At 39.1% G+C, this 24,621-nt stretch overlaps 3 protein-coding genes across 9 annotated transcripts in view; 1 reads left to right on the top strand and 2 right to left on the bottom strand.

Annotated features, from left to right (window-relative positions):
- Window positions 1–3,054, bottom strand: part of LOC116614027 — a 31,890-nt gene extending 28,836 nt beyond the window's left edge. Inside the window, exons 1-4 of the mRNA XM_048732619.1 lie at window positions 2,853–3,054; window positions 2,662–2,757; window positions 1,312–1,583; window positions 357–435 (exon numbers count right to left, since the gene is read on the bottom strand). Coding sequence (XP_048588576.1) covers window positions 357–435; window positions 1,312–1,583; window positions 2,662–2,757; window positions 2,853–2,886 — 481 coding nt within the window. The 5' untranslated portion in view covers window positions 2,887–3,054. The remainder of the gene's footprint in view (window positions 1–356; window positions 436–1,311; window positions 1,584–2,661; window positions 2,758–2,852) is intronic.
- Window positions 3,055–3,536: 482 nt separating this feature from the next.
- On the bottom strand, window positions 3,537–21,566 carry LOC116614028 (uncharacterized protein C5orf34-like). 6 transcript variants are annotated; one of them, XM_048732624.1, is made up of 12 exons: window positions 21,128–21,566; window positions 15,614–15,811; window positions 15,023–15,277; window positions 14,754–14,830; window positions 14,168–14,297; window positions 10,153–10,244; window positions 9,848–9,914; window positions 8,731–8,978; window positions 7,390–7,491; window positions 6,983–7,023; window positions 4,648–4,717; window positions 3,537–3,685 (listed from the first exon to the last, which is right to left on the bottom strand). In XM_048732624.1, the coding sequence occupies exons 1-12, from the start codon at window positions 21,386–21,388 to the stop codon at window positions 3,682–3,684; spliced, it is 1,545 nt and encodes a 514-aa protein (XP_048588581.1). In that variant the 5' UTR covers window positions 21,389–21,566; the 3' UTR covers window positions 3,537–3,681. The 6 variants fall into 6 exon arrangements, with proteins under 6 accessions (XP_048588581.1, XP_048588577.1, XP_048588579.1 ...); XM_048732620.1 differs by having other exon boundaries at window positions 4,677–4,717; XM_048732622.1 differs by having other exon boundaries at window positions 4,701–4,717.
- Window positions 21,567–21,973: 407 nt separating this feature from the next.
- Window positions 21,974–24,580, top strand: LOC125556809 (collagen triple helix repeat-containing protein 1-like). 2 transcript variants are annotated; one of them, XM_048733045.1, is made up of 4 exons: window positions 21,974–22,172; window positions 22,396–22,516; window positions 23,281–23,685; window positions 24,185–24,580. In XM_048733045.1, exons 2-4 carry the CDS (start codon window positions 22,433–22,435, stop codon window positions 24,545–24,547), a joined length of 852 nt encoding a protein of 283 aa, XP_048589002.1. In that variant the 5' UTR covers window positions 21,974–22,172; window positions 22,396–22,432; the 3' UTR covers window positions 24,548–24,580. The 2 variants fall into 2 exon arrangements, with proteins under 2 accessions (XP_048589002.1, XP_048589001.1); XM_048733044.1 differs by having other exon boundaries at window positions 21,976–22,184.
- Window positions 24,581–24,621: the final 41 nt, after the last annotated feature.

Here is a 24,621-nt window from a genome sequence, read left to right as displayed (position 1 = left end):
AGGGGGTGAATTCAAATTGTTTTCATACAAGCATTATATTTTGTTGAAAATCTGTTCGGGTTAGCAGGGGGTTCGACTGAACACGGGGAGTAAGCGGGGATTTGATTAGACAGGTCGTTGACAGCTACGCCTGCCTGAAAACGACTGCGAGGATGGCTAGAGTTGATTGAAAAAAGTAAAATTAGAACTTTATAATGAAAAAAAGGAAAATCTTTACCCTTATATAAGTGGTGGAACTTGCTCTAGAAGAGTAAGTGGGAAACTCCAAGTATCCGAGTTGAAGTACCACCCCACGCCATAATGTTTTTTATATAGGGTGGATTAATCGTTCAATTATTCACCAATCATTCCCCTACCATTTTTCTCGTAGAACTTGATGTTGTCAATCACAATTCCTGTTAACTGATTGTTCATAATCAGCCCCTCAATGACGACCTGTACATTACAAATATTTTGTTATTTATCGGCTGGAAGATCTGGGTAAGGAAAATCAGGACAAGAAATGATGACCGGGCCCCGCTTTGATTGGCTTATTTCGGCAATCGTATTGGGAGCCTAGGTGGCGCAGTTGGCAGAGCGTCGCTCTGTAGTGCCTGTGCCTCTCACCACTGGGTTCTGGGTTCGATTCCCAGTTCCGACGTGAGTCGAGTTAGTTGGTCTTGCCTTTGCTCCGAGGGTTTTTCTCCGGGTTCTCCGGTTTTCATCCCTCCACAAAATCAACAATTTCGATCTTAGCTGTGATCCGTGGTCAGACATGAGTTGTATGGCGGCTGCCTGAGGCGCCTTCCTATATGCCTTCAACTCGACCACGTCTGAATCTGCGCTCTCGTAATTCAGCTTCCCAGCTGCAATGAAAGTGATTAGCTACTCCAATTTATTTTTTTTATTTTTTTATTTATAGCGTCAAACTGAGGTCCCGCTGGAAAGGTCAAATTTTAGCGCTACCATAGTCTAGCGTATCTGCATAAATAATTCTCGCGCTTTGATGAAAATGCTCATATTTTAGAGCGCACACAGCTTGGTACAACATTATTTAACAATAGAAACATTTTAGGTGGACAAGTCTAGGAATTATTTTAATTTGGTTTAGAATATTAAATTTGAATTTAGCGCTCGGAGCAATTGTTCTGACTCATTGGCGGCTGATTGATAACTGATTGTTCTTGAGGCTGAGGATGGGAGGAGCCTTCCTTTTTATTGCAGAACCTCGGGTTGAGAACGGGGAAGAAGAGAGGGGGGCGCGTTGGGTTATCGTAAGCGCCTGGAAACCGAGCTAAGAAATCTGAGAGAATTATCAAAGGAGTTCCTCGCCTGTTTCTGATAAGCATTGATCCGTATTCGCGCCGTTTTCCAATACAACGAATCAAAGCTAAAATCTTCTGTCTTGACTTCAGAGAGCAGCACGGTATCTCCCACAATCACTCTCAGCCCAATTTTGCCATCATTGTAATGGAAGGAGTAGTAGGAGAGTACTAGGTCTCCACTACCCGTGAAGTTCGGGTAAATTAGCTGCTTGGTCACCGGTTTGGACGGGACGCCCTTGAAGATACGTCTCTGATGAAGGCAGGCAGTGTAGTTAGCAGCTAGGGAGAATACAAAAGAGGGTTTATTAATACAATCATGGATACCTGATCACGATCAAGATTTTCCATAGTTTGCCTGGAGGAAAGTGTTGGCTGAACAAGCAATGGATCGAAACACATGATCTAAAAACCTTTTTACGATATATTAGCCATTACTGCCTTTTCGATATTTTAGTCAACAATTACCGACTGCTAAGCCGGTATTATCCAGTATTATGAATCGAGTCGATTTTTTTATCTTCATTTCCATGCATTTGCATTGAATACGGCTCATGTATAATACGTTTGAGCTTAGCCTAAGATTTTTAAAAAGCAAGTGTTTAGATTGCTTAAATAAATCACCAAACCTGCTGAATGTGTCATCAGACGAAGTCTAAGGCTAAAAATGTATTCCCGTTACACTTGTAGTACAAATAGTTTTCATAAGGAAAGTTTTCCATTCGAAATAAAAAGTAAAGGATGTGGAACATTTCGTGCGTCTCACCAAAACCATCTGTGAGATTTTTGAAAGCCAATTATTTAGATTGCATGAATAAATCACCAAACCTGCTGAATGTAAGGCTAAAAATTTGAAGAGCCACCGAAACAAAAACACTTTCACATTTTTCCGTGTTAATGCATATTATAGTTTTTTTTTTTTTCTCTACGGGTTATGTCCGTCGTTTCTTTACGTGGACAGGGGTTGCGCAACTTGCGCACAGGAATTTTGGGATATTTTTTAATCATTGAAGTCTTTCGCGGCTACAAGGATATCAAACTCGTATGGACGATTTCAGACATTCGAATAAACATCGTGGACATCAGACCTCAAAGAATTTGTCTGCAAACGACTTCTCCTTCTGAAACTCGAAGTGTACGTTTTTCAATAATAATAATCATATCTTTAAGGGTGATAACCTCCGCTCATAATATCGGCTCTTCAAGTGAGAATAAACGACTAAGATTTTTTTAACAAATTATTGTTACTCAAGTATCAATTGTGGATGGTTATTTGTAAGTTTATCCTTAAAAGACTGTTGTATTTTAAAATGTAAACAGCGCCAAAGGACCGGCTGAAGATCATTCTTTAAAGACTTACTATTTCCTGACGTCAATATCCATGTATCCGTGGCATTCCTAGGGTGTTGCCATCCGCAAAAATCTTTCTCAAAATCACAAGAAAGTGAAACAGCTCCTGTGAAAAACAAATATTTCCATGAAAAAAATGGAAAAAGAAGATTTAAATTGAGTTTATGTCACCGGAAATTCCTGATAACACAATTGTCTCACCTTGAATGAGTAGCAACTCAAGGAACAACAACATCGTTGGTTTTTTTAATTTACAACCTGTGGCCGTTTCATCAATGATCCTCACATTGGCCTTTTTTCCGTTTTTCTCCCTTTCTCTGTATCACTGCTATCACTTGCAATGGCAGCTCGTTCTCAAATTACATTCAGCACAATGTTTGCTACGGATTCGGAATTGATTAACTTTCATCGGCAGGGGTTGCAAAACGAGTTTTACCCTCGCCAATTCGGAATATCACATCCCATCTGTTCAAGACTCTGTGAGTTGTTGCGAAACTATTTAACGGCAGGACGGAGCAAAAGGGGTTAAACAATTGCTAAAAATTAAAATACCTCACTACATCTGTTCAACATTGCGAACTGTTACGCAAATTCTTAGCTGAGCATTTTTTTTGGTTTTTATTTTAAAAAAGGGGTCCTTAACAGATTTCTTTTTATTTTTTACATTTAGACAAGAAAAAGATGAGAACCATTACAAGAGGGCAGGGTTACAATAAAAATGGTTAAGGACCAATTTAAAAGCAGATATGATCCCATTTTATTTCCAGCTGCGAATTCGTCATTTCATAGCGGAGTCAGATGGAAAATAGGCTCACAAGTAATTGGAATATGGGAGCAAAAACGTTCGTCTTTTTTGTCCTAAGCCATTTCTTGTTTTTTTTTTTATAGTAATTCTAAGTTATTTTTTTCTTGGTGTCTTGCAAAAGACGCTCGATGTCTTGGATGGTTCTCGAATTACGAGTAAGAACGTTATTAACAGTGGAGCTATTTTCTTTTGAGTTTTCATCGTCTAGAATCCCATCATCTGCCCTTACCTATAAAAAGAAAAATATGATGTAACACAAGTGGGAAAAAATATCTAAAACAAAATAGGAGAAAATGGGAGGTGTGTGTGTGTTGGGGGGGGGGGGGGGCTACAAAAGTAAGCCTCTTTTTCTCCTCAAATTTCTTTTCTAATAAATTCAGGCTCCGCGCATTTTTAAGTCGAAACGTTTGCGAAAGGCCAGTTAACCTTAGATCGTGATGAAAGTCAACACCAAGCGTAAATAAATAATAATAAAAAGACAGGTGTCTTTTGCGCTGGTGAGACTGAGGTTATATTTTATACTATGAGATTATTGTCGACAAATTTATGTGCTGTTGCTGGTGATTGCCGTCGCTTTTCGAACAAACCTTTTTCGATGCGGATTCTAGGAAAAAAAATACAAGGGTGGTAAGGCTTGTTTCGGCTAGCCCGTAGGGGACTAACCTGCTTAGCAAGCGTTTCTGTGGAGTTTCAACAGAAAAATAAATTTATTTTCGGTACTAATGAGTTTGTTGTTGTTTCTTTTGTGCTTTTTTGGTCACATGATTCTAGTATGTCCTTATTATGCAGTTTTCGGCGTCACGTTATTCACTTGAAGCCTTCCAGCTCACTGAACTAGTTGTGTCCTTAGATGATCGATGATATATTTTCGCCAATTATATTGTATATTGACCGCCTATACTGTTATTACTTAATAAACTAAACCAGCTGGATGGCTATCCTCCTACATGTTGTTTCTCTTATTTCATAGTATAGACAATAAATATTTTCAATTCGGCTGAACGCAGTGAAAAAGAAAAGAAACGCTTGCTACACAGGATAGTAAGGGACATTTAGCTCAGATTATGCAAAGTAATTGACCGGGTTTTTTAAATCAAACACGGAGAGCGCGTCGCAAACAAGTCAAATTTCAGCCAAATTAGAGGTAAATGGTTTACTATCAGAATAAAGCCTAACAAATACTGTTCCTACCGCCCTTGCATTAAACCATAAATACTTACACTCATTGAAGAAGTAGAGCTTACGTCACTCGATACCATGTCTGGAGTAGTGTCAAGGGCTTAATGCAAATTACGTGATACGATTTTTATCACAGTTTAACAGAAACACAAATACAGGGCTAATGCTCGAAAAGTGTAGTAAAACTACTCAGCCGTTACAGGGCTATGCTCGGAAAAGTGTAGTAAAACTACTCTGCCGTTACAGGGCTAATGCTCGAAAAGTGTAGTAAAACTACTCTGTTACAGGACTAATGCTCGGAAAGTGTAGTAAAACTACTCTGCTACAGGGCTAATACTCGAAACGTGTAGTAAAACTACTCTGTTACAGGACTAATGCTCGGAAAGTGTAGTAAAACTACTCTGTTTCAGGGCTAATGCTCGGAAAGTGTAGTAAAACTACTCTGTTACAGGACTAATGCTCGAAAAGTGTAGTAAAACTACTCTGTTACAGGGCTAATGCACGAAAAGTGTAGTAAAACTACTCTGTTACAGGACTAATGCTCGAAAAGTGTAGTAAAACTACTCTGTTACAGGGCTAATGCTCGAAACGTGTAGTAAAACTACTCTGTTACAGGACTAATGCTCGGAAAGTGTAGTAAAACTACTCTGTTACAGGGCTAATGCTCGGAAAGTGTAGTGGAAAGTGTTGTAAAACTACTCTGTTACAGGGCTTATGCACGAAAAGTGTAGTAAAACTACTCTGTTACAGGACTAATGCTCGGAAAGTGTAGTAAAACTACTCTGTTACAGGGCTAATGCTCGAAAAGTGTAGTAAAACTACTCTGTTACAGGGCTAATGCTCGAAACGTGTAGTAAAACTACTCTGTTACAGGGCTAATGCTCAAAAAGTGTAGTAAAGCTACTCTGTTACAGGGCTAATGCTCGGAAAGTGTAGTAAAACTACTCAGTCACAGGGCTAATGCTCGAAAAGTGTAGTAAAACTACTCTGTTACAGGGCTAATGCTCGAAACGTGTAGTAAAACTATTCTGTTACAGGGCTAATGCTCAAAAAGTGTAGTAAAACTACTCTGTTACAGGGCTGATGCTCGGAATCTGTTACAGGGCTAATGCTCGGAAAGTGTAGTAAAACTACTCTGTTACAGGGCTAATGCTCGAAAAGTGTAGTAAAACTACTCTGTTACAGGGCTAATGCTCGAAAAGTGTAGTAAAACTACTCTGTTACAGGGCTAATGCTCGGAAAGTGTAGTAAAACTACTCTGTTACAGGGCTAATGCTCGGAAAGTGTAGTAAAACTACTCTGTTACAGGGCTAATGCTCGGAAAGTGTAGTAAAACTACTCTGTTACAGGGCTGATGCTCGGAATCTGTTACAGGGCTAATGCTCGGAAAGTGTAGTAAAACTACTCTGTTACAGGGCTAATGCTCGAAAAGTGTAGTAAAACTACTCTGTTACAGGGCTAATGCTCGAAAAGTGTAGTAAAACTACTCTGTTACAGGGCTAATGCTCGGAAAGTGTAGTAAAACTACTCTGTTACAGGGCTAATGCTCGGAAAGTGTAGTAAAACTACTCTGTTACAGGGCTAATGCTCGGAAAGTGTAGTAAAACTACTCTGTTACAGGGCTAATGCTCGGAAAGTGTAGTAAAACTACTCTGTTACAGGGCTGATGCTCGGAATCTGTTACAGGGCTAATGCTCGGAAAGTGTAGTAAAACTACTCTGTTACAGGGCTAATGCTCGAAAAGTGTAGTAAAACTACTCTGTTACAGGGCTAATGCTCGAAAAGTGTAGTAAAACTACTCTGTTACAGGGCTAATGCTCGGAAAGTGTAGTAAAACTACTCTGTTACAGGGCTAATGCTCGAAAAGTGTAGTAAAACTACTCTGTTACAGGGCTAATGCTCGAAAAGTGTAGTAAAACTACTCTGTTACAGGGCTAATGCTCGGAAAGTGTAGTAAAACTACTCTGTTACAGGGCTAATGCTCGGAAAGTGTAGTAAAACTACTCTGTTACAGGGCTAATGCTCGAAAAGTGTAGTAAAACTACTCTGTTACAGGGCTAATGCTCGGAAAGTGTAGTAAAACTACTCTGTTACAGGGCTAATGCTCGGAAAGTGTAGTAAAACTACTCTGTTACAGGGCTAATGCTCAAAAATTGTAGTAAAACTACTCTGTTACAGGGCTAATGCTCGAAAAGTGTAGTAAAACTTCTCTGTTTTAACTGAGTCACAAAACATACACCTTAGCCTTGTGTTGATTTATTTCGCTGACTCTGGCGCGCCTGCGCAGACTATCTAGTTTCTGTACAACTTGCCGGGAGCCTTTCTTGTTATACCATAAGAAGGATACAATTGAACACTTTTAGCTTGCAAATTTCTGCATCCACAGCGCTGGATTGGTAAATAATATCCATTAATAAAAGTTTGCAATTTGAAATAGACTGACATAACTGCGAGACTCATCTCAATTCAACTGCTTACCCGGGAGGGGGGGGGGGGGGGGGGGGGTCTTCAGGGTAAAAGTGATAGGGATGCTCGTCGGGAAATTTGAAAAATACTCCTAAAAAATTGCTACCCTAAAAAATATCTCAGAAGCATAAAAATACCATTTCTAAGAAATACCTACCCTACCTACCCTAAAAAATACCTGAGGCTCAATTTTGACCACTAAAAAATACGACGAGCATCCTTATCAGTTCGACATGGGTCTGACCCCCCCCCCCCCCCCCCACCCCGGGACTGCATATCTTGACCGACCTTGAAGCCTCGTGATCCCACACAGTGTTTTTGTAGAATGCCCGCCTCTGTTCAGGTGATGAAATGGTCCAGTCTCTCCATTGATAAGCGAGCTGGACATATCTTAAGAAAAAAAAATCTGTATTACGTATTGGTGTCTACTTCAAAGGCACTTATGGTCTCTAATTTATCTATGTCTACTTTCTCAGCAAGCTAAGCTTTACTAATAATAATGTATCAAAAGGAAGATACCGACTGGGCCCAACATAACTAATTAATGAAAATTGATAATCAAAAGACAATTGATAAAATTGATAATAGACGATATCAATTTCCTAAATGGTTATCAATTATTCTCAGTTGCTTCGGCGCATTCCAGCTATAAATTACTCATCAATTTATAGCAATTAAATTGACTTGATTCAAGAAGAGGATCTGGTAGGTCCTACTTTGTTACCGTCTTGCCAATATTTGCAGCATTTTTAAATGCTGGTAATAAAAATTACCAAATGACCGCATTTCGAGCTTTCCTCAGTCAGGTGTTTAGCTTCAAGCTCCATCATAGGACGCACACAAAGCCTATCAAAGCCTCGTTTTCACCCGCGAATTACACAGGACCCCCATTATCTAGGAAACGGCACATTGCATGAGCACACCGGGACACAGCAGCTTCCTTCATCTAATTCCACCTTCCTATTGGCTAAAATGAAAACCTAATCTGAAGTAGAAGTGCAAACAGACTTGCGAGGACTATGGTCTTTGAGCATGGAATCAATTGGTTAAAGACACACAGACTATGGCTGTGAAACAATCGACATGGCTGTTTCACAGGTATTTAGAACGGCATACGATGTAACCTGCAAGGCGTTTACCCGGTGTTTATTGCAAAAAAACCGGCCTCGAGCGATTCGTAGCCGCCCCGTTTTCATTTTTGCTCAAAATCCAAGTGGCGCTATAAAAACGCCGGGTAAACGCCACATTGCAGGCTACATATGATGTGAAAAAATAACAAAGTCCAGCCTGTTTTCCACCACCATTTCATTAATATTGAAATACGTTCTCAGAGAAATGACAGCCGGGTTCTTCTCGCTGCACCTATTCATTTCTCTAGGACATGATTGTCGCGATGGTATCGGTGCACGGGTATTTATTTAATGATCAAAGTAGTTGAGGTACGAGTTGAGAAGTGGCGGATTTTAGTGTAGGAAAATTGTAAAACAAAAAGTCCAATAAAGTCGAAGTAAACACACCGCGGTCAAGTGAATACACCGGAATCTACTTCAGATGATACTTCACAGTATACACTTTGTTTTTTTTTTTTTTTTTTTTTTAAATGGCGTTTGCCCTAGGCCTGAAGCTCACCTTTCTAAACCCTCTACTGCACCGCCGGTACACTGGACCATACTCCCATCGGGCAGAACAAAACAGAATTGCAGATCCTCCTGGTGGCATGTCTCGGCGTGTGGAGGGTGTGTTACATCCAGGACAGTTCGGTCAGCGAACACGATGTGAAACCGGCCGTTTGAGTAAGCCTTGAACCTACCGACACCAATGTCGGCTGTTTCTATCAGCGTTGGCGGGACAAATGGTAAAGGGAGCTGTTTACATACCTGGGACAAGTAATAATAAAAGGGATCATCATCATTATTATTATGATGATGTTGATGCTGTTGACAATGGCCCAAGATATTGGAGTCAACTTTGTTTATGGTACCGGGCATCTTGTGTTAAAATTTGTACCATAGTTCCCGGGTGATAAATAAATACAGTTGACTAGTTCTCTAAGCCATTTTCAAGATTTGCGTTGCTTAAAAAAAAGATATATACCAATTTACCAAAAAAAAAAATCCAGTACGACTTGTACATAATATAATAAAATTGACACCGTTCAAAACAAGCTATCTTGATAGGCTCAAGGTGGTGATGATGGTTGAAGATGGTCATGATGGTGATGATGGTGATGATGGTGATGATGGTTGAAGATGGTCATGATGGTCATGATGGTCATGATGGTTGAAGATGGTCATGATGGTCATGATGGTTGATGATGGTCATGATGGTTGAAGATGGTCATGATGGTGATGATGGTGATGATGGTCATGATGGTTGAAGATGGTCATGATGGTCATGATGGTCATGATGGTTGAAGATGGTCATGATGGTCATGATGGTTGAAGATGGTCATGATGGTCATGATGGTCATGATGGTTGAAGATGGTCATGATGGTTGAAGATGGTCATGATGGTCATGATGGTTGAAGATGGTCATGATGGTTGAAGATGGTCATGATGGTGATGATGGTGATGATGGTCATGATGGTTGAAGATGGTCATGATGGTTGATGATGGTCATGATGGTCATGATGGTTGAAGATGGTCATGATGGTCATGATCATGATAACGGGGACCAAGACGTAGCCAAAAGCGGTTGTTTTGAAAGTGATAACGATTATTGACAATGCATGCATGATCATCGTACCTTTGTTTTCCAGCATGGTTCGGGTGATAAGCGAGGATTTCCTGCTCTTGAGATAAATTCCAACAATCTAAACAAGCAAGAAAAAGAAAAGAAACAGCAACAATTTCAAACAAAAAAAGAAGTCTATAGTATTCCTTTTACTAATTAACGTGATTATAATCCGGAGAGGAAGCGTAAAATTAAAGAGAGCCGTTCTAGAGTGGTCCTTAACAACGTAAAAGGTTAACTACCTTTCAGTCCCCCTCAAATCTCAGCGTTGACCGGCCCCTCTAATAACAGCAAATCACTGTAATAAATCGCCGTACCTCGAGCCTTGTTTGATGAGCCTTGCTAAAGAGTACAGGTCACCCGGTCTATCCTGGGGCGGCTTGTCCACCGACAGAACTTTCTCGACTCTCTGAAAGTAGATCCAGCCTGTCAAGTATCTGCCTCGAACAACTCCCAAGAAACTCCACATTGAAAAGTAGTCAAATTTTAGAATCGCATATAATATCTGCGGGTGCGCACCCCCCTCCCCTAAACAAATCTGTTTTCCCCCCTCCTTCACCCCCCCCCCCTCCCAACAAAACTATCATGTGCCTCAGGGCAATGTTGTCGACATTCGTTTGATTGCCTTTTTCATAGGGATAGCACAGATGTCAACCAATGTCGGGTTTTCTGGTCGGGGATCCAAAGACCTTGGGCCCCGAGAGGATGACAGGAGTTGATGATGTGGTGGACAGTCTGAATCTTGCCGCAGGGGCACCATTCCAAACCAGGAGGCACCGATCTTTAAGATGAAAACGTTGGTTTTTTGCCAGAGCGATCTCAGTTTTTTCAGTGGTGGTGTAGCAGCTCTCAGAAGATTTCACCTGCTACATCTCTGCTTTTCATGCTCTACGTGGCAGGTCAAGGCAAAGGGGATCGCCAGAGGGTAGTCCAAAGAACGTCTCCAAGATTTCATTGCTGGCAGCCAACTATTCGCTCAAGCAGTCCTGGACCCAGGATGAGCGGAGCCGGGAAATCATTAACGCAATGAGGTTTTATATCCTTTAATTAGAGCAGACAAATACATCATTGACCTCATCATAGATCTTCTGCTTATTGTCTTATCATATAAAAGATAACATATATTGAGAAAGAAATTAAATTTGTGAACTGAAAACAATAAAATTGCACCTGTTATACAATATACATATACAGTCATGAAACTAGCTACCGAGCTCCATCTGATTAGACGAATTGTTCAATGTTGAGAACTGCAAGAAATCATATAACTCACATAACCAACATATTTAAGAATATAAAAAAATGACCATTAGTATTCATTAACATTGGAATACGTTCTCAGAGAAATGACAGCCGCTTCTCCTCGATGCTCCTGGTCATTTCTCTCGGAACTTCTAAATTCGTCGGAGGTTGTCCTACACAATAACTCTCTCAATGCTTTTCTAAACTCTGGCATTCTCAGAGAATATACAACAACGTTTAAAAACGAATTACTTAAGATCAAAAAGTGCGCACAGTGCAGGATTATAATTATAGACTTGTTTTTATTACAATGTTGCTCGACGAACAAGTTCACAATACAAGCTGGCATCCAGGTGGCAATGGAGGTCATGATAAGAATAAACATTGTCTTTGACAGCTTCTTGTTCTCGTTTCGGTTTTCACTCGCACCCCTCATAGGATTGAAGAAAGCCCTTTTGGTCCAGATTGCGACGTAAGAAATGATTATCAACCCAAGCTCTAATGAAAATGAAATTAAAGGGATCACTAGAAACCCATCAATCTTTTTAACGGCATAGAGGTAGACCGACCCGGATAAGACTATTGCCACGAGCCAGGCAGCAGCGATGGCTGAAAAGTAATGTTTGCTTTGAGCCTGTCGGTGACGAAATGGAGAAAGGATGGCGACGGCTCGCTCAAGGGCAATAAGGCACAAGGAAAGTATCGAGAGATTTATGGTAAAACTGCTTATTGCAACAGTTATTGTTTCCCCGGCGTTGTCAGGAAACATCTTCATTGGCATCACTATATCGTATACCACTCCCGAAAGGCCTGACAGAAGATCAGCCAATGTCAGGTTCACCAAAAGGTACTTTGACTTCTTGAGGCGAAGACTCTTGCGGTAAAAAATCACCAAAGTCAGTGAGTTGGCGACGATAATACAGACTCGTTCCAGCCCAAATACAGTTACCAAAACAATAAATTCGGATTTGCTCGGTTTGAGGCATTCAGTCGTGTTTTCCATGCTTGGCCGAGTCTTGGTGTTGGATGTTTTGGTCGCTCTTGAGTGCGGGTTATGTCTATATGATTTCTCCTAATCAAGTACTGCTCTACAAACTTTTTATTACTTTTTAAATGAAAATTCTCAAATATGCAAATCTTTCAATATAATAAAATAAAGAAAAGTAATTTCCAATACCTTTCAATGATTAGGTACTCAGACAATAAACAATATAGTTCAATTTCAAATTGAAACCGATTTCGACACCCTGCTGCATACAGTCGTTTGACAAAAGGTTGTCATCAACCGGCTTTGCGACTTCGCGATAAGCCCGCATGTAAGCATGGGTAGAAACCACTGAAGCGCCTAGCTGCAATATTAGCCAGCGCTACACCGTCTAAGTAAAGCAGTGGCTAATATATGCAGCTAGGTGCTTCAGTGGTTTTTACCCATGCTTACATGCGGGCTTGTCGCGTAGTTTCAAAGCCGGTTGATGACAACCTTTTGTCAATCGACTGTATACAATATGTTCCACCAATAATATTATTCAATACTCTAGTCACTTTAATGAGATTTTTGGGTTGTGTTGTAGTGCTTGAAAATTACACAAAGGGACTAAAAAAGACATGTCCACATTAATTAATAACATATTGATGAGCAAATAAAGCTAGATGGAAAACTGTTTTATTTTTTAATACACCCAGTGACTGTAAAATAAATTGTAAGTCGTGAAAAAAAATATTGTCGCGAAAGATGGAGTTCTTTATACTTCTTTATACTGAGAATGAGTTTAATGGAAGGGGCACTGAACCCCGTTACACGTCAAATTTTCCCTGTTTACTCACGAGCTATAGGACAACTTTACTCCAACGTGATGTCTTATGCTTAGTTAATGTTAGTGCCGAGTAAACTACTTACTACTAGCACTACAACTGGATGTATTTGACCTTTTGCTCTTTCAGCAAACTATGTTTCTTCGCGCTTTCGACCTTCCAAACGACGCGCTATGTGACCGCCGCCTGGTAAATGAGTAAAGCGAACCCCAGCGGCGAGTTTTTATCTTCCCCACTGTTATTTTATAACGGGGAAGATAACAAAACGCGCCGCTGGGAGTCGTGTTACTCACTTGCCATAGCGCGTCGTTTGAAAGGTCGTAAGCGCGTAGAGACAGAGCTCGCTTGAGGAGCGAAACCAAGGGAAATACATCCAGTTGAAGTAGCATTAGACATCAATTTGGAGTAAACTTGTCCTATAGCCCGTGGTTTAGTCCATTCAGATGTAATAAATAGACAAAAAAACCTTTCTGTGAATCCTTCGGCTGACCTGATCTAAGGTGGGCGTGGCCAATACCCCTTTATCTTACCCAAAGTCCACACCCCAAATCTGAGGGGGGCGTGGCCATTGACCCCTTAGCCCCCTTAGTCTACTCACCTGATCTGAGGTGGGTGTGGCCACTGACTCATCTATCTGACCCCAAAGTCTACACACCTGATGAAGGTGTGTTCATTGACCCCACTAACCGAAAGCCTACACCCCTGAACTGAGCTGCGTGCGACCTTCACCCCTGATCTGAAGTGGGTGTGGTCATTGACCCCTTTAACCCCAAGTCTACACAACTGATCTGAGCTGAGAGCTGGGCGTGGTCATTGACCCCTTTAACTCCCAAATAGGGCTCTGAATGTCTCCCAAAAATTTTTGCTGTCAATTTTTTTATCCATGCTTGCACCACAGGCTATAGGACAACTTTACTCCAAAGTGATGTCTAATGCACTTTAGTGCTGAATAAATTATTACTTTCCCACTATTAGTTGTGAAATTAAAAAACACTCCACTGGGGGCCGAGTTACTCATTTATCAGGCGGCGGTTACATAGCTTGTCATTTAAAAGGTCGTAAGCGCGTAGAGAAGACAAATGCATCCAGTTGAAGTAGGAATAAGTAATTTATTTGGCACTAAAATGCATTAGAAATCACTTTAAGTAAAGTTGTCTGTAGTCCTTGCTGGTTGATATCATTTTTTTATAATGCTTGGCTTTGCTTAAAGAAAACAGGTGCTTGCATGATCCCAAGTGCTTCCCAAGGACCATTCAGAGGGCCTGCAAGTGTACACACCTGATCTGAAGAAGGTGCGGCCATTGACCACATGGTAAAGAACTTTCCAGACAAACTGGTTGAGCTTAGAGCCATGCCATCACTGGGATAGATTTCAACCTGTAGACCTTTCCCTGCACCCTTGCAAACCCTGAAATGATGGGTAAAAAAGTTGCCCTAAATCTCCCTAAAAGTGGTTAATTAAACTTTAAAAGTGATTTACTTTAATTGAATGTCTTTTCTAAGTATTTTATGCTATTAACCAATAGAAAACTGAGATAAAAGAATACACAATTATCACCTTTTTATTCCATTGCCTACTAGCGCTTCCCTTCTAAAATGAATCTTTAATTAAACTAAAGCAAGGTTCTACTGTAAGCTTAATCTAAAGGAGGCTAGGATTGTGAAAACATTTTACAGACTATACACTATAAATCAATTATCTAATATAAATAAATGAATATTTTTTATGCATCAAATTTACTTGTATTCTATATTTTTGATACATAAGAGCTATTCAATTACTAATTATTAATAATCACCAATACTACTAATTACTAATTTCAATTAAGGAGTTTTATGGGTTATTTAGAGATCACATAATTACCTGAATATGTGACCGTCTCTCCAAATCACCTTCACATCTGGCTGCCAAAATGACTCTTCATCTTTTGTACCCAAAGGCTGTTAGGAAAAAAGAATGTTAAGGTTTGGAAGGAAGAGGAAAAATGAGGATGTACAATATGATCATTGTATAGAGCATCACTGATGCTATTGATGTCCACTATCTTCATTTGAGGAAAACACTTCCATAGAGTATGAAATTCATAATACAAGGAACACACATTACAAAAAAAATTCAAAATGACTGACAACCTTCCTAACCTGAAGTTGCTTCCACTTATGCAGATGAGATGATTGACAGGTGGTGGGTAAAGATTGTGGCAACGTTGAGCTGCTATCACCATAGCAACTGCTGCTATCACCATAGCAACTGCTGCTATCGTGGGCATTGAATGCTATTTGGAGAGGAAAGTGCCAGCAGTCTGGATAGTCATGTACTGAGTAAGGGCCCTGCTCTATCCATGTGTATAGATGTGGATATTTGGGCTGCTGAGCCAGGTCTGAACCCTGTTGAGCAAATGATGAAATTGTGCTAAAATAAATGCAGGCTATGTTTTATCTAACAGGCCAGAACAACATGTTATTCTCCCACTGGTCACACTACCAGATGCTTTCAACTAAAAGTCCTTTGACACATGTTGTTTAGTAGCAGTTGTTTTTTTAAAGAATTGTAATTCTATTGGCATAAAGATCCTAAAATAATCCACATGAGAGTTCCATATTTATGTAGTCTACTCCAAAGCAGAATCATCTGTCACTTTGAAACAACATGTGTGGCAAGTTCAAAGGAAAATATATTCATTTAAATAAAAATACTAAGAAACTAAAGTTTTTGGTAATTACCTTTGATGCAGGAGCTCTACTACTCGAACTAATTTGGGCCAAGAAACCAACTGTGAATGACTGTCTGTGTGGAGCAAGCAAAAGTTGAGCCTTCCTGTCCAGGGAATGAACCTTGACAGACCCGTTGATTTCTTTAGCCACAAAATCAGGTATGATGGTCACAGGCCAGGCACATGTAGATGCATCATCATAGTTTACCTGGAGGAATAAGAAAGGTTTGTCACTGCTGTTACAATAGAGCTGTAGCTACAAACAAGTGTTAGATCCTGTGATTTATAAATAAAAGGATCATTTTATGGAAACTACCAGAATGTGTACTAAGCATCATTTAAAAAGAGTGTCCAGTTTACTTTCAATTTCAAGGAAAAACTCTGCATCCCAAACAACTGATAAGTTCCATTTCTTTTATTACTTGACATGATTGATAATTGCCAAATCAATAGACATAATGTGAGCCACACATTACAATTTTATGCAATGCTCTGTTTATGATTATTCAAGATAAAAATTTCAAAACAGATACAGCTAATGAAGAAAACAATGTCAGTGAAAACAGGGGATGGCGTATGGCAGTTCCAAGACAGAATGGTTCCTATGGGTACTAAAAATTTGCAAAAAAAAGTTTAAATGGATGCCAGAGCAAATCATTGTTGGCCTTTAATTGGTTATTGAATGATTGATCTGTATTCTCCTGCATTTGGAAAAAAACATATTGAGACCCATTGTATCTTTTGATTATAGAACTGCCATTTGCCAACCCCCATTTGCACTGACAAAGATGTGTATAACATAAAATATCTCACTGGGTACCATCCATAAACAAGCTAACCTCAATTGATTTTTACAGTGCCGTAGCTGTCCTCGAAATACAGAAACATTAAGAAAATATTGGAGGGATCAATACAGAGACATTAAGAAAATATTGGAGGGATCAATACAAAAACATTAAGAAAATATTAGAGGGATCAATAAAGAAACATTAAGAAAATATTGGAGGGATCAATACAGAGACATAAAGAAAATATTGGAGGGATCAATACAGAAACATTAAGAAAATATTGGAGGGATCAATACAGAAACATTTAAGAAAATATTGGAGGGATCAATACAGAGACATTAAGAAAATATTAGAGGGATCAATACAGAAACATTAAGAAAATATTGGAGGGATCAATACAGAAACATTAAGAAAATATTGGAGGGATCAATACAGGAACATTAAGAAAATATTGGAGGGATCAATACAGAAACAGTAAGAAAATATTGGAGGGATCAATACAGAAACATTAAGAAAATATTGGAGGGATCAATACAGAAACATTAAGAAAATATTAGAGGGATCAATACAGAAACATTAAGAAAATATTAGAGGGACCAATACAGAAACATTAAGAAAATATTGGAGGGATCAATACAGAAACATTAAGAAAATATTGGAGGGATCAATACAGAAACATTAAAAAAATATTGGAGGGATCAATACAGAAACAGTAAGAAAATATTGGAGGGATCAATACAGAGACATTAAGAAAATATTGGAGGGATAAATACAGAAACATTAAGAAAATATTGGAGGGATCAATACAGAAACATTAAGAAAATATTGGAGGGATCAATACAGGAACATTAAGAAAATATTGGAGGGATCAATACAGAAACAGTAAGAAAATATTAGAGGGATCAATACAGAAACAGTAAGAAAATATTGGAGGAATCAATACAGAAACAGTAAGAAAATATTGGCGGGATCAATACAGGATCAGTAAGAAAATATTAGAGGGATCAATACAGAAACATTAGGAAAATATTAGAGGGACCAATACAGAAACATTTAAGAAAATATTGGAGGGATCAATACAGAAACATTAAGAAAATATTAGAGGGATCAATACAGAAACATTAAGAAAATATTGGAGAGATCAATACAGAAACAGTAAGAAAATATTGGAGGAATCAATACAGAAACATTAAGAAAATATTGGAGGGATCAATACAGAAACAGTAAGAAAATATTGGAGGGATCAATACAGAAACAGTAAGAAAATATTTGAGGGATCAATACAGGAACATTAAGAAAATATTGGAGGGATCAATACAGAAACAGTAAGAAAATATTGGAGGGATCAATACAGAAACATTAAGAAAATATTGGAGGGATCAATACAGAAACATTAAGAAAATATTAGAGGGATCAATACAGAAACATTAAGAAAATATTAGAGGGACCAATACAGAAACATTAAGAAAATATTGGAGGAATCAATACAGAAACAGTAAGAAAATATTGGCGGGATCAATACAGGATCAGTAAGAAAATATTAGAGGGATCAATACAGAAACATTAGGAAAATATTAGAGGGACCAATACAGAAACATTTAAGAAAATATTGGAGGGATCAATACAGAAACATTAAGAAAATATTAGAGGGATCAATACAGAAACATTAAGAAAATATTGGAGAGATCAACACAGAAACAGTAAGAAAATATTGGAGGAATCAATACAGAAACATTAAGAAAATATTGGAGGGATCAATACAGAAACAGTAAGAAAATATTGGAGGGATCAATACAGAAACAGTAAGAAAATATTGGAGGGATCAATACAGGAACATTAAGAAAATATTGGAGGGATCAATACAGAAACAGTAAATAAAATATTGGAGGGATCAATACAGAAACATTTAAGAAAATATTGGAGGGATCAATACAGGAACATTAAGAAAATATTGGAGGGATCAATACAGGAACATTTAAGAAAATATTGGAGGGATCAATACAGAAACAGTAAGAAAATATTGGAGGGACCAATACAGAAACAGTAAGAAAATATTGGAGGGATCAATACAGGAACATTAAGAAAATATTAGAGGGATCAATACAGAAACATTAAGAAAATATTGGAGGGATCAATACAGGAACAGTAAGAAAATATTAGAGGGATCAATACAGAAACAGTAAGAAAATATTGGAGGAATCAATACAGAAACAGTAAGAAAATATTGGCGGGATCAATACAGGATCAGTAAGAAAATATTAGAGGGATCAATACAGAAACATTAGGAAAATATTAGAGGGACCAATACAGAAACATTTAAGAAAATATTGGAGGGATCAATAAAGAAACATTAAGAAAATATTGGAGGGATCAATACAGAGACATAAAGAAAATATTGGAGGGATCAATACAGAAACATTAAGAAAATATTGGAGGGATCAATACAGAAACATTTAAGAAAATATTGGAGGGATCAATACAGAGACATTAAGAAAATATTAGAGGGATCAATACAGAAACATTAAGAAAATATTGGAGGGATCAATACAGAAACATTAAGAAAATATTGGAGGGATCAATACAGGAACATTAAGAAAATATTGGAGGGATCAATACAGAAACAGTAAGAAAATATTGGAGGGATCAATACAGAAACATTAAGAAAATATTGGAGGGATCAATACAGAAACATTAAGAAAATATTAGAGGGATCAATACAGAAACATTAAGAAAATATTAGAGGGACCAATACAGAAACATTAAGAAAATATTGGAGGGATCAATACAGAAACATTAAGAAAATATTGGAGGGATCAATACAGAAACATTAAAAAAATATTGGAGGGATCAATACAGAAACAGTAAGAAAATATTGGAGGGATCAATACAGAGACATTAAGAAAATATTGGAGGGATAAATACAGAAACATTAAGAAAATATTGGAGGGATCAATACAGAAACATTAAGAAAATATTGGAGGGATCAATACAGGAACATTAAGAAAATATTGGAGGGATCAATACAGAAACAGTAAGAAAATATTAGAGGGATCAATACAGAAACATTAAGAAAATATTGGAGAGATCAATACAGAAACAGTAAGAAAATATTGGAGGAATCAATACAGGAACATTAAGAAAATATTGGAGGGATCAATACAGAAACAGTAAGAAAATATTAGAGGGATCAATACAGAAACAGTAAGAAAATATTGGAGGAATCAATACAGAAACAGTAAGAAAATATTGGCGGGATCAATACAGGATCAGTAAGAAAATATTAGAGGGATCAATACAGAAACATTAGGAAAATATTAGAGGGACCAATACAGAAACATTTAAGAAAATATTGGAGGGATCAATACAGAAACATTAAGAAAATATTAGAGGGATCAATACAGAAACATTAAGAAAATATTGGAGAGATCAATACAGAAACAGTAAGAAAATATTGGAGGAATCAATACAGAAACATTAAGAAAATATTGGAGGGATCAATACAGAAACAGTAAGAAAATATTGGAGGGATCAATACAGAAACAGTAAGAAAATATTGGAGGGATCAATACAGGAACATTAAGAAAATATTGGAGGGATCAATACAGAAACAGTAAATAAAATATTGGAGGGATCAATACAGAAACATTTAAGAAAATATTGGAGGGATCAATACAGGAACATTAAGAAAATATTGGAGGGATCAATACAGGAACATTTAAGAAAATATTGGAGGGATCAATACAGAAACAGTAAGAAAATATTGGAGGGACCAATACAGAAACAGTAAGAAAATATTGGAGGGATCAATACAGGAACATTAAGAAAATATTAGAGGGATCAATACAGAAACATTAAGAAAATATTGGAGGGATCAATACAGGAACATTAAGAAAGTATTGGAGGGATCAATACAGAAACAGTAAGAAAATATTGGAGGGATCAATACAGAAACATTTAAGAAAATATTGGAGGGATCAATACAGAAACAGTAAGAAAATATTGGAGGGACCAATACAGAAACAGTAAGAAAATATTGGAGGGATCAATACAGGATCAGTAAGAAAATATTGGAGGGATCAATACAGGATCAGTAAGAAAATATTGGAGGGATCAATACAGGATCAGTAAGAAAATATTGGAGGGATCAATACAGAAACAGTAAGAAAATATTAGAGGGATCAATACAGAAACATTAAGAAAATTTTGGAGGGATCAATACAGAAACAGTAAGAAAATATTGGAGGGATCAATACAGGATCAGTAAGAAAATATTGGAGGGATCAATACAGGATCAGTAAGAAAATATTGGAGGGATCAATACAGAAACAGTAAGAAAATATTGAAGGGATCAATACAGAAACAGTAAGAAAATATTGGAGGGATCAATACAGAAACAGTAAGAAAATATTGGGGAGCATGTGCCCCACCTCCTGCAACGGCCATGTTATATCACAAAATTGAACAATAACAGGAATTATGAGGGCTCCTATTGAAAGCCTTGCATACTCAAACACTTATTAGGCAATTAGACAGATTATGCCAAGGGGATGCGCAGACGGTTGCTTAAAATAAGTAGCCGGTTGTGAGAGGATTGATGCAAAATTGGCTTCATTATTTATAATCAGATAAAAAGTAGCTGACAATAGACCGTGAACTATCTGGCGGAGCTCGTTAAAACCTCAACCTCCTCTATCTCAAAACTTCAACATCCTATGTCACAGGAGGTTACCGCTTACCAGAGACTTCGCGTCATCGAGGAGTTCTTTACAGACATACGGCCTTTCTGCAAATTGATTCCTGAAAGTCACGGCGGCAACGACGCTCTTTCTAAACTCACTCACGGCAAACCTTGTGTACTGCTGCACACTGGCCGGGTGACATGATGGACGGGTGAATAAATATGTTGAGCTACACGGTGATAGCTGTAGAACTCTTCCGTCTGAGAAACGAGCGTAAAAGCTGTCGTCTTTCAAAAGAACCGCCTCACTGAAATCCATTATAACAGCTAACGTAACAAGTTAGATTGGTAAAATTATAGTTGTCATCTTGCTGGTAAGGTTACTGTAAGCATGTTGTTTAACTATGTTCTGCAAGTTTAACAGTCTTGTACGAGAGCCGTTCAAATCCTCCCGCCATCCGCCATAATGGAAAATGGAACGGCTACCAAGTTCCACAGGTAGTCCGCATATTGTTTCCTGCTCCCGATCTTTCTTCGCGGGCGACTATCGTTACCGTCAGCCCTTTTTATTACACACGATAAATTAGAGGTTCTATTTATTGGTCGCAAAAGCGCTTGCTTTTGTTGTTGTTTATGTTTTATGATGATAATATCGATGATTAACCTTTTCTTTATATCTGGTAAAACATTGGCCAGCGTGAGGGCCCAGGGGGCAGGCCTCCCTCCCCCCCCCCCCCCCCTTTCCAGAAGCCAAAAATACAGGCCTTTTTGGGCCCCCTCCTGTTAAAAGTCCTGTCTACGCCCCCGTAGTATCATATTATTGTATATGTTTATATTGTATACTATCAGATGCTATACATACTTTTTCAATGTGATCTTATCCTCCACTCGGCAAGATCCGAGCACATGACTTCTTGCACGATCCTAGCATTCCTGAGCTGTTCGTCTGCCTAGCGTCCATCAAGCCCTCGTGTCCTCAATTACGGTCTGGAATCCAGCTAAGTCCAAGATCTCATTTCGTGTCACGACACATCATCAATGTTTACGAAGATGAAAAATCTTCTCGCATTATACATCTAGTTAGCTGTGTAACAAGAGCGCAGGTATTGGCGAAGGTAAATATATAACCTATCAATTACGAATATATGGCACGATACAGAATTTGCTATAGGGCAATTTTATCTTTTATATGCATTATATCTAGCATATCATTTATACCCATATAGTAGTAAAACACTGTGAATAACAAGGCATAAGATAGATCATTACTAAATCTGTTGGATATATACGATAACGATTACATGCTATCTTCACTCCTTTTATTAGTTTATAGCTGAGTAGGTGCACATATTTGGAGGAAAATATGCAGTTGCTTCTGTTGGTATTCCTGTGCATTTGTGGACTAAGCTGGGGCCAAATAGACTGGGGTCCAGGCGCCTGCGCCCAGGTAAGTAGCTGCAGGCCCTTTTCAGGGGCGGATCTAGCTTGTCGCCAAGGGAGGGCTGGGACATGACCCACATTTTTCGTCATTCTGGCCTTCGTAACGATTTTGGAATGAACAGACACAATGAAAACAATAAAGAAAGGCAGCCCAAGGGGGGGGGGGGGGCATTAAACGTAGATCCGCTACTGCTTATGGATACTTATGAGCCAGCAGTATGAACCAAACCTTGCCCCTTGGGTTGATATAGTGCTGCCTCGCACACCTAGACATGAAATGATTTACGAAGCGATAGGGGCAAGGGACAAGATTGGACTTAAGTAACGTTATTGAAATAGGTGTATGCCTACCGAGCCTAGCAAAATATTTGCACTTTTTAACTATTTTTATTGGTTTTGTACTCGCCGATAGTGTATAAATGTGCGCCATACCGTAAATGCTCGCTTGATCGCCCTTCGGCGTTATTTTCTTAATTGGTGCGTCCCTTATCACGGCAGAGCTCATCGAGGGGAATAATTTTTTACTAAATCATTTGCGTGAGGCTTAACACTTCCAAGAGTATTGTTGCGCGAGTTTGGGCGGATCCAGGATTTCTCAAAGAAGAAAAGTGCGCAACCGCATAGTGAAGGGGGGCGCCAATATTTAAAATTAAAGACGGGACCCAAAGAGGGGTGGGGTGGCATCGCCCCCTTGCGCCATCTGAATCCGCTACTAGAGAAACCCACCCGTATACGAGGCTAAATGTGTGAGTGTTTTCAATTCCATTTAAGATGGCCAAGGCCTGCTGGCCCCTTCCGAAGGGCGCTCAGGGACCACCCGGACCGCCAGGCGAGGCTGGTCCAGCCGGGCGTCGAGGGGCACCAGGTCCACCCGGTCCCCCCGGCCCTCGGGGGTATCCTGGTAGAGTCCTTACACCACCACCAGGACCTCCAGCTCCGAAAGGAGATCGCGGTGAACCCGGGTATCCAGGAGAACCCGGAGAAGGTGGAGATGTCGGGTTCCCCGGTGAGCGGGGACTTCGAGGGTTTGGGGGATTTCCGGGAGCTAAGGGTCACAAAGGGAAAGAAGGTGATACAGGATTACCGGGAAGACGGGGGCCCCCGGGATCTAGCAGCTCAAATGCCCGCGAGTGTATGTGGAAGATGGATGACGGCAAGGATAGAGGAGTTATAGTGGTAAGTATGTTAAGTCCACAGGTAACCCAGTATTGGCTTTGCAGAAATACCCCTGGGAAGGAAGATAAGAAGAGATTCGCGCATTGAGAGTTATGACTTTGTCACGCAATGCTATTATTTTAGAAACAAAAAACGCATTCTTTTCCATCGGCTTATATGGAAAGACTATTGCAATATTTTCTACTTTGTTTGGTAAATTGTTATTTCGATATTTCATCATATATTCTCTTTAAAATTCAGTGAAAACAGAAAGGCGTGGTTGACTAGGATTTTGAAAAGGGGCAAGAATATGTCAAGCCAACTACCAATGCCAAGTGTAACCAAATAAAGCTTCATATTATTCTGCGATACAAAACTCCAAAAAAGTCTATAAGCAGCCAATTGCTCTCCCGATAAAACCAAGTTACATAAAGCAAACCAAACCATCGAAACTGAGATTCTATTCCAATTCTTGGCCACGGGATGCGAGCTTTACACATTTATTGACCTTTTTCTACAGAACTGTACCATCCAAAAGACGTCCTCTTCCACCGCCATTCACGTGACCTACAACGGACCAATAGAAATCGGCCTCTGTAAACGTTGCTGCAAGCGTTGGTTCTTCACGTTCAATGGTCAGGAATGCCGCAGCCCTGCGCCTATCGACGCCATAATGTCAGGGGGGCTACGACCAGACTACCCTCATTACCAGTATGGGAGGGTGGAGGGAATCTGCCAGGTCCCTTTTCCCGCGGGATATCTGCGGGTTTCATTGAATTTAGAGAATTGTAAGGGCTTTCAGGATTCGGATGTCCCCATAAAGGTCTCCCTGTATAAACCGAATGGATTGGTTACATTACATGAAATAGTACCCCCGCAGTAGCTAGGGAATAATAAATTGATGACGAAAACTCTAGCTTGGAGAAGAGAACTTACAAAACACCAACACGTGCGAAA

The sequence above is a fragment of the Nematostella vectensis genome, chromosome 9, assembly GCF_932526225.1.
Source record: "Nematostella vectensis chromosome 9, jaNemVect1.1, whole genome shotgun sequence".
Lineage (NCBI taxonomy): Eukaryota > Metazoa > Cnidaria > Anthozoa > Actiniaria > Edwardsiidae > Nematostella > Nematostella vectensis.
This window is presented reverse-complemented; position numbering and strand designations above follow the sequence as displayed.

What these genes read in the sequence shown, in the direction of transcription:
- LOC125556809 (XM_048733045.1), top strand. Translation starts at nt 22,433, where the DNA reads ATGCAGTTGCTTCTGTTGGTATTCCTGTGCATTTGTGGACTAAGCTGG. An exon ending in GTCCAGGCGCCTGCGCCCAG is followed by an intron (nt 22,517 to 23,280) that starts GTAAGTAGCTGC and finishes ATTCCATTTAAG; the next exon opens with ATGGCCAAGGCCTGCTGGCC. An exon ending in AGGATAGAGGAGTTATAGTG is followed by an intron (nt 23,686 to 24,184) that starts GTAAGTATGTTA and finishes CTTTTTCTACAG; the next exon opens with AACTGTACCATCCAAAAGAC.
- LOC116614028 (XM_048732620.1), bottom strand. Translation starts at nt 21,388, where the DNA reads ATGGATTTCAGTGAGGCGGTTCTTTTGAAAGACGACAGCTTTTACGCT. An exon ending in AGAGACGGTCACATATTCAG is followed by an intron (nt 14,298 to 14,753) that starts GTAATTATGTGA and finishes CCATCATTTCAG; the next exon opens with GGTTTGCAAGGGTGCAGGGA. An exon ending in CTCATCAAACAAGGCTCGAG is followed by an intron (nt 9,915 to 10,152) that starts GTACGGCGATTT and finishes TTGCTTGTTTAG; the next exon opens with ATTGTTGGAATTTATCTCAA.